Source organism: Mesoplodon mirus (genome assembly GCF_964341445.2).
Source record: "Mesoplodon mirus genome assembly, chromosome: 15".
In the NCBI taxonomy this organism is placed as follows: Eukaryota; Metazoa; Chordata; class Mammalia; order Artiodactyla; family Ziphiidae; genus Mesoplodon; species Mesoplodon mirus.
This window is the reverse complement of record NC_138991.1, coordinates 1137620-1146571: the sequence shown is the minus strand read 5'-3', so window position 1 is coordinate 1146571 and position 8952 is coordinate 1137620. Positions and strand designations below refer to the sequence as shown.

At 62.7% G+C, this 8952-nt stretch overlaps 1 protein-coding gene across 1 annotated transcript; it reads right to left on the bottom strand.

Annotated features, from left to right (window-relative positions):
* Nucleotides 1-950: 950 nt before the first annotated feature.
* BHLHE23 (basic helix-loop-helix family member e23) lies at nt 951-1676 on the bottom strand (the record flags this gene model as incomplete). Its single annotated transcript, XM_082643491.1, has 1 exon — nt 951-1676. One exon carries the CDS (start codon nt 1674-1676, stop codon nt 951-953), a length of 726 nt encoding a protein of 241 aa, XP_082499617.1.
* Between the last annotated feature and the right edge of the window lie 7276 nt (nt 1677-8952).

Below are 8952 nucleotides of genomic sequence, written 5' to 3'. Positions count from 1 at the left end.
ATGTGCGGGGTTGGTGGGCTGGGGGCTTGGCCGGTCGTCAGGGCTAGACCAGGCCCTCCCCTGACACCCCAGGACCCCTCCTCCATGCAGCCGCCTTTAAGCAGAGGGCGCGCCGAGGTCTCCATCCAGCTCCACCCGGGCCGTGCCGGGCTGTGGACGATCCGGCGGGGGCATTGGTGGCTGGGGAGCCCAGGGGCTGTTTAGGGAACGAATTCTGCAGCCAGCGTTAGCGTCCGCTCACCTCTAGGCAAGCAAGAAAACAAACACAACAGACTTGGGAGCCGAAAAGCTCCTGGCCGGGGTCTTCTTGAGCCCGCGGCCCGGCTTCTTTGAAAACGACAGCTGCGGAGCCGGGGCGGGGCTCATCCCGCAGCTCCGCTGCTGCGGCGCGGGGGTCCTGGAGCAGGCAGGGGTGGAAGGTGCCGGGCGCGGTGCGTCCTCGGGGACACGCCCACCCGGAGCGCGGCCCGGAGGTCTGGCAAGAGCGGCCGACGGGGGCCAAAGACGCGCTCCCAAGCGAGGCCACGACCCGCCAAGGTGGGCTACGCTCTGTCCCGCGCTCCGCGAACCCCCGGGTGGCTCAGGGAAGGACCACCTGCCCGGGGGTCGCGACCATCCTGGTTTTCTTTTTGAGGCCGAGCGGCGGCGGCCGGACAAGCACGTTTGGTCACCCCCGTCCCGTCTCCAGGGTCGAGGGCTGGGGCGTCGGGAGGGGACCCATTGGGCGCTGCGGGCTCCAGGGCATGGATACCAGCGCCCCGCTGTCCGGTTCAATCCCGCGCCCGGATGGGCTTTGCGCTTCCCGCGGGCCCAAATGTTCAGCACGTAAGGGCTGGAAGCGAGGTCTGGCCGCCTGCTCCCCGTGGGCGGGGTCCGGGGAGGGCAGGGTGACACAGTCATGGGGGCAAGGTAAAATGCAGGACGCGTGCGGAAGGGGCGGCCCGCGGCCCTTACGGCTTCCCGTTACAGTGTTTGCACAGCGCCGAGGGCGTCCCGGAGAAGGCGGCGCACTTATCTGGGCAGGGCAGCGCGGCGCCGGCGGAGAAGGGGTACACGGCGGCCTGGCCGAAGGGCGTCAAGGGCGCGGCGGCCAGCGGAGCGGCCAAGCCCTGGCCCTGGTTGAGGTAGGCCACGAGGCGCCGCATCTCGTCCAGGGCCTGCGCCTGCATGAGGATGTAGTTCTTGGCCAGCAGCAGCGTGGCGATCTTGGAAAGCTTGCGCACCGACGGGCTGTGCGCGTACGGGATGACGGCGCGCAGCCCGTCCAGCGCGTCGTTGAGGTCGTGCATGCGCCGCCGCTCCCGCGCGTTGATGCTCAGCCGCAGCGAGCGCTGCTCCCGGGGCCGCCGCCGCCCGTCCGCCGCGCCCCCGGGTCCGCGCCGGCGCCGCCGCTGCTCGAAGGCGTCGTCCTCGTCGCCGCTCTGCTCGCCGCTGCTCTCGGCCGCCGCGGCCGGAGCTCGGGGCGCGGGCGCCGCGGGGAGGTCTCCGCCCGGGCCCGGCGCGCCGTAGCCGCGGGCCGCCTCGGGCCCCCGGGCCGCCCCGTAGGCGAGGCCCACCGCCGCCGCCGCCGCGTAGCCGTGGCTCAGCGCCAGGTACGCGTCCCCCGACAGCGACTTGAGCTCGGCCATGGCCGCGCCTCCGGGGCCCGAGGGCTCGCCGGGCAGGCAGGTGCTCATGCGGCCCGGCCCGCGCCGCCCCGGGGTCCGCGCGCGCGCCGGACGCTGCCGCCGCGTGGGTGCCGCTCACCGGCTAACGCGTCCGTCCGGCAGTCGGTCGGTCCCGGGGCCTCCCCGCGCCGGGGCCTCCCCGCGCCGGGGCCTCTGGGTCCCGCCTCGGCCCCGCCTCCTGGTGGCCTCCGCCTCCTCCCCCTCCCCCTCCCTCCTCTCTCTTCTCCGTCCTCTCCCCCGACCCCCTCCTCCCCACCTCTCGCTGCCGCGCGCAGGGCTGGGCTGCGGAGTGCTCCACCTTCCCCTCGCGCCGCTCCTGCTTTAAGGTGCGGAGGCGCCCTCTGGGACTTCGCGGCCGTCCAATCAGAGGGGACTTGGTGACCTCCTCTTCCCGGAGCCCAGCTCCACCGGCGGCGCAGACCGATGGCCAGGGGTAGGTCGCCGCCGGGATGGAAGGAGCTGGAGATCTGGTTGGAGACGGCTGTGGAAGCCGTGGGACCCGGGAGAGGTCTTCCTGCTTCCCGGCGTCTCCAGCTTCTGCCTCCTGCCGCCCCCGGGGGTTGCGGGCACCGTGCGCCCCCGTCCCTCGTGGGCGCCTCAGGCCGCCTTGTCCTCGTCTTCGGTACCAATTGCAGGAGCCACACCTCCGGCGTCGTGCAGCAGGGATCGGAGCAGGGAGCGCGCAGCCCACCGCGGACGCCTGATCCGCCGAGGCCGGAGGAGGTGCGGAGCGCACGCCCTCCAGGAGCGGCCTCACAGCTGGGTAACCCGCGGGGCAAAGGGCGCGCTCCAAACGCCCTGAGGCCCGGCTGAGCTGGGCCTTCCCCGCAGCTGGCCCTTTCCTGGGTCTCCAGCCCCCGCCGCGCAGTTTCCGGGGACAAGTGCGTCCTGAAGTTGTTGCCACGCTCCCTGGAGTCTTAGTGATTTGAGGCAGGGATCGGAGATTTAAGGACAAAAACCTCTTGTTTAGGCAAAACCTTGTTTCAATTCTCTGCGATTTCCGGTGAAAGGTTTTTTCCATGGCTTGCCCTACCATAGAGGGGGAATTTTCTCAGTTTTCTACTTGGGCGGGGGGCGGCGGCGAGGGCTCCACCATGAAGTTGGGGAGGATGGCAGCTCTGCTGGAGAAAGCAGATGAGGGCTGCACCGGAGAGAGGCTGGGGCGGGGGCGGGTCCTCTGTCCTGGCCTAAGTCTCAGCCAAGAAACCCCTCCAGGGACTGCTGTGGTGCCCCCAGGTGGACGTCAGACCAGGGGTGTTGTCTGAGCACTTGTGGGACCCCGGGATGCAAGATGCCCGGTTCTGCAATTTCCCCGCCAGCCTGGGCCGGGGAGGGTGTGGGGGCTGGTCATTGGGCGCAGCTTGCCTCAGGGTGACGCACTGGCTGAGCTGGGGTTGCCAACCAGGAGAGTCCCCATGGCTGGGAGGTTGGGGGCAAGGATTAAGGCCAGACCTGTCGGAAGGTTTGGGAGGGGTGGGGTAATGATGGAGTTTCTAATACAGGTTGAAAAACCCAGGGAGGGTAGGAAGCTGAGAGCAGCCTGGTTCCTTTTTCAAACCTGGGTCCGGTTTTGTGCAATGGCTGTGGGATGGTTTAGGGCGTCGGTGCACGGCCAGCGCAGCGCCACCTGACCTTTCTCCACATTCTAAGTGCAGTGAGCACACACTGGCCGCAGGGCTTTGGCAGAGTTTCCAGAGGTGCTTCCTCCTCTCGGATTGAGCCCCATCTGGGGGAATCCTGTCAGCCTCGGGGCTTACCTTTTCAATCCTTCCAATGGGAGATGAAGGACCTCAAACTTTCTCCAGGTGGGAAGGTGCCTGGAGGTCTTGTGGAGCTGGTGGGTGATGGTTGCTTCCCACTCAGTCAAGAGATGGGTGTCACCCTGGCCTCCAGCTCAGTACTGCCTGGGAACCACTCATCAGGCCCTGCTGTGTGACCTTGACAGAGTAGCTTAACCTTTCTGTTCTCCAGGTTTCACCAGGGAGAGGAGTAACAGAGATGATCTCTGTGTTGTCGAGTGCTCGGGGAACGTGAGCAGGTACCAGGTGCTTTTTTGCAGCGAATGCATGAGAGATATGTGCACTCTGGAGGGTTCTGGAAATCCAGCACTGATGGGGATCCTGGCTCTCAAGGGCTTCCATGCTGGATGGGAGGAGACAGGCACAAACACATGGATCATCAGTCGTGGGAAACACCAGAGTCTCTGTGCTCTGGGCCCTGCAGATGGATGAGGGAAAGGGAGCCCAGGGCTGATGCTCAGGAGGGCAGGCCTCATCCACCAGCCTGTCCCATCTGGGACTGAAGGTGGGCTCAAGGACAAGAAGGGTCTGGGAGGGCTCTCTCCAAGGAGCCCCTGCACTGCCTCCTGGGCTGAGGTCAGGCACGGGCAGGGTGGTGGGGACAGCCCGGAATGGACAGGCCGCCATGGTGTTTGGGCCATGGTCTGAAGGGTGAGTGGGTGTCAGGCCAAGCACCTGGGGTGGGGGAGCACCCTCTGGGGCAGGGGGCTTACAGGCTGTTGGAAGGGGCGTGGCACATTGGAGGGGGCCACAGGGGGCCAGGGTGGGGCCCAGAGACCCAGAGGCGGCCAGGCTGGTGGGGAGTTTGGTCTTTGCTGGGAGGGCAGAGGCCGCCGCCGTAGGAGCTCAAGGAAGCGTTTTCTGCAGACCACTGCTCCCGCTGTGGTCAGGGGGTTTGGGGTACTTCCTCCCGGCTATCCCTCCAGGCCTGGCAGAGCTGCCAGAGGTGACAGGGGACGTGGAGAGAGGTGGGCCAACTCCACTGTTACCCCCGCTGCCGACACGAGCGGTGCGGCCTGATGGGGGCCAATGACCTCCTACCTCTGGGACTCAGGGCTGGAGGGGGGAGTTGAGGGGGCGGGTGTGCTATGGACAGATTGAGTGTGAGGGCGTTTGAACCACCCAAGGGGTGTCTGGCAGGCCCTCACGGGGACATGGAAACGTCATCAGAGCATTCAGTAATTGAAGCCACAGGCACTCAGGATATTGGCCTTCAAAAGAGGGGATGGACTAGAGCCCCTGCTGTGGCTGCAGGTCAGCATCGCCGGGAGATTAAATTAAATCCGACGTTGGGCCCGGGCCAGGGGGGTCTGACAGTGTCAGTCTGGGGTTCAGCCTGGCCTTTGGGATGCCTACACTCCAGGCCAGGAAGCGAGGGCTCTGGGCCAGTTTCTGAACCTTCAGCAGCTCAGAGAAGGGGTGGAGGCGGGGTGGGGGGCGTGGGCCTTCCTCTGGGGTCCCAGACCCTCAAGCAGCCTCCCCGGAGGGCCCAATCCGGGCGATGCTCAGCCACAAATCTTGAAAGCACAGGAAGAGGCATGGTTTTTGGTCAGACGCCGCCACCTGCTGGCCACCTGAGAGATTGCACTCCACCCGCTGGCCCTGCTGGTTAATACTCGTTCTCAGGCCCTCCCCGACCCTGTCCACACAAGCCTCACCTCCTGTCCACAACCGGGAGAGCGGGGCACAGCGAGAAGCCCCCGTCTCTGACTTCGGAGGTGGGGGCTCCAGAGGCCAGCGCTTCACCAGAATCAGGTAAAAGACAAGGCACCCAAGCATGGCTGCTGGACATAGACCCACTGGCTTCTTTGGGGGCCACACCAGCCTTGGGGTGGAAGATGCCACCTTCCACACTTGGGCATGAGAACCCCGCTCAACTTCCCACCACCTGTTCGTAGGGTATTCCTCATTCCTTATATAATTTCTGATGTTTCAACAGTTTCCTTCCAATCATAACCGACAAGCAGCTTGTTTTACGTTAAGAAGCCCCATGGCCATTCCTGGGCTGAAAGAGACCTAAAGAATATTGATTTCAAACCTCTTCGTGTTTTTATTGGTTTTGTTTTGCATCCTCACACTTGCTTTTGGGTTGTGATTTTTTTTCTGCGATATTTCCTAAGTGCAGAAGGCTAAACGCGCTCACGGCTCTTTGCTGTTTGGTGTGGACAGTTCCTCCGGGGTGAGGTCTCCGCGGGGAGGCCGAGGGCAGCAGGTTGGGGCAGCCAAGACAGCCTCGGGCCTCGCCAGGCAGGGAAGAGGCTCAACGGAGGCTCCTTTGGGGCTGCCTTGGTCCTGCGTCTCAGCTGAGACTCCGCCCCTGCCCCCATTGTTTCCATGGGTCTCTGGTGATGGAGCCCCAGTCCCGAGGCTCGTTTCAGGGGCTTGTGTCTCCGTGTACCTCTCGCCAAGTGCCTCTGGGTAGCACTTGGTAATTGTCCTTTAAGTCCCCCGAGTTGCGCCTCAGAACCTCTGGTTGACAGCTCTGGCCTCTGACCGTCCGCAGTCTCCATGTCCCCCTGGGGGGAAGGTAAAGAAAGATGGCCCCCAATCCACTTACAAGCACCTGTTTTTGTTCAAATTGTTTTTAGAAACCCCACAAAACCACCACCTCCTGCATTTGGACAGGACTTGACAGTTTACAAAGCCCTCCCTCCCCCGTCCCTTATTCCCCCCACCCCCCTAGTGGACACCGTGCCAGGTTAGTCCAGGGTGATGAAAAGAAATTTTTTTTAAAACCCAGCTTTACTGAGATATAATTCGCATACTATACATTTCCCCCCACTTAAAGTTTAAGATTTGGGCTTCCCTGGTGACGCAGTGGTTGAGAGTCCGCCTGCCGATGCAGGGGACACGGGTTCGTGCCCCGGTCCGGGAAGATCCCACGTGCCGCAGAGCGGCTCGGCCCATGAGCCCTGGCCGCTGAACCTGCATGTCCAGAGCCTGTGCTCCGCAACGGGAGAGGCCACAACAGTGAGAGGCCCGCGTACCACAAAAAAAAAAAAAAAAAAAAGTAAACTGAAATTGTTACTGAGTCCAAGGTCATACTTCTGGCCGCACAACAGGCCAATAAATCGAGAGACTAGTTGTTGGGACAAGGAATATTCAGAAGCCAGCAGATGGAGAAGAGGGTGGACTCATGTCCCAATGAAGCATCTTGCCTGAGTTAGGGTTCAGGCTCCTTTTACACTAAAAGGGGAGGGAGTAAAGTCAAACATTTCCTGGTTCCCATCAGCCTCCAGAGGGCATGTGTTAATTTCTTCCTTCCTGCAGTCATTCACAGGTGGGCCTGGGCAAGATGTTTCTTGGGAGCTAAACAAAGATATTTGAGCTGAATGCTCATTACCTGGGAGGCAGGGTCCTCAGAGATGGGCCATTAAGTGTACTTTAAGCTTATAGGCAACATCCCTTTAGGGATGAACTTGTAATAGACTACAAAGGGTCTTCCCTGTCACCAGCCTAGCTGGGCTCAGACCTGTCCTCCATCCAGAGTCCCAGGCTCAGCACCTGATCAATGTGGTAATTTACCTGGCCACTCTTCGGCGATGTCAATGGACACCCTCGTGTATTACACCTTTTCCCCTTTCAGTCAGGAGAGTCATTCTGGGGGGAAGGCAGTCACGCTCTCCTGCTTTGCCTAACTTCCTGACACGAGCTTGTGCAGGGGGGTGCTCACCCCCTCCCCTTTTAACAGAGAGATAAAGCGGGTCTGGGGGCTGGTCTGCTGAGTGGAGACGGGTGGAGTTAATTCAATGCCCTTGAATAGGGTTTACAGTCAGCAGGGGGTGCTGGCGGCGGGGTGGGGGGTGGGGGGGCGCATCAGCCGGTGCCCAGTGACAGCACAGGTACCACCCTCTGGGGGCCCAGCCACCAGATTGCCCTAATGTGCCACGAGATCAAGGTGTGACGTTCGTTTTTCTCCTCCCTCCTCTCCTGTGCTGAGTCCTCTGATGGGGAGGGGCTTGGGCACTTCACCCCTCCCTCCCTCCCTCCCAATGCTCTGGAACGTGAGAGGCGCCCCTGCATCTCCCATGGCCCCTCCCCCAGGATTTCTGCTCCGGGTGCCCCGCTTCCAAGGGCCTTGGACGCCTCCCAATGCGCAAGTGTAGGCAACACAGACGCAGGGGCCTGGCAGGGCTGGCCAGGCCTGCGGGGGCTCCTTCCAGCCTCGCCCTGGGGGGGTGGGAGACTGGGAGACAGCCCCTCCCCTGCTTTTCCCCTAACAGGCCGTGCTCCCCCAGCTGCCCTGCGTGCAGCTCCAGGGAGCTGGGGTGCCCTTTCAAACATGGCTTCTGTTTTACGAAGCTCGACTCTCAGAATACGTGGGGGAACCGTATTCCACAGAAGCAGCTACTTATGAGCGGGGGGGTGCTAGCAGAGCCCCGCGGAGACACAGGGCTGTTCCTCTGCCTGTGACGACTTCTGCCCTCCCCGGGGGAGGGTCCAGATGCTTCAGATCCCCCAGGCCTTTCCCATCTTTTTCTGCAGTTCAAGCTTGAAGACGCGCCTGCACGCCCCACCTCCCCGCTGGGCCGGGCCGCTGCGCCGCGGGGTGCGTTTAAGTCCCCCCACGAGCTCCACTGGACATGGCACCACCAAGGGCAGGTCCACGAGCTCGGTGTGTGGCGCTGCCCCGGCCGGGGACAGGGGCTGCCTGGGGGCGCACGTCCGTCCGCAGAAGCTCTGGCCTGGGCTCCACTGGAGCCTCCGTCCCGTGTGGCCTGCGCCTTCATGTGAGTTACTGACAGTTTTCTCTCTGGTCCTGTGGGGAGTGGGTCTGAGGCTGTGTGAGTGCAGAGGCGCAACAAGAAAAAGTAAACATTTCATGTTCTAGACCAGTGAGGGGAGGAAATAAATAGCTGCATCCTCAATTAAGTGCAGGCTTCCACAGAAGGGGTGGAGGGTCCTGCCTTCTGGTTTCTTGTTTTCTTAACCCTTTTAGGGCAAAATTGCAAACCGCCAAGATACAGGAGTGCTGGGGGCAGAGTCGGGGCTGGAGACAGAGAACCAGGCCTCTCAGGGTCTGGGGGCTGTTTGCAGCAGGTGGAGGGGGCGCTGGACCAGAGGCCAGGTCTGGGCTGGCGTCCAGTGACTAGGCCTGGGACCCCTGATACCCTGTGTCTGCTGGAGCCCCGAAGCTGCGTGACCTTTGCCAACGTTCAGTGCTCGACCACCCACAGGCCGTGCTCTGAGCACGTGGCTCCCGCCTCCTGAGCATGTCGGGCGTGTGGGCTCCTCAGCCTGGGCCCAGCCTCCAGCCTCAGGCTGCACAACTGCTCACTGACTGGTCATGTGATCCTGACCTAAAGAAAGAAGCTTCTAGAAGGTTCAGGCAGGGCCACTGCTCCCTGTCAAGTCACTAAGGCCACGTGCTTGTCTGGCCGCGTGAGCCAGCATCCACCCTGTGCCCCGTCTCCTGTGTCCCCTGGGGGTCACAGCTCCCCGAGGCCAGCAGGCATCCTATGGCCAGCTGCACGTGGGCAGCATGA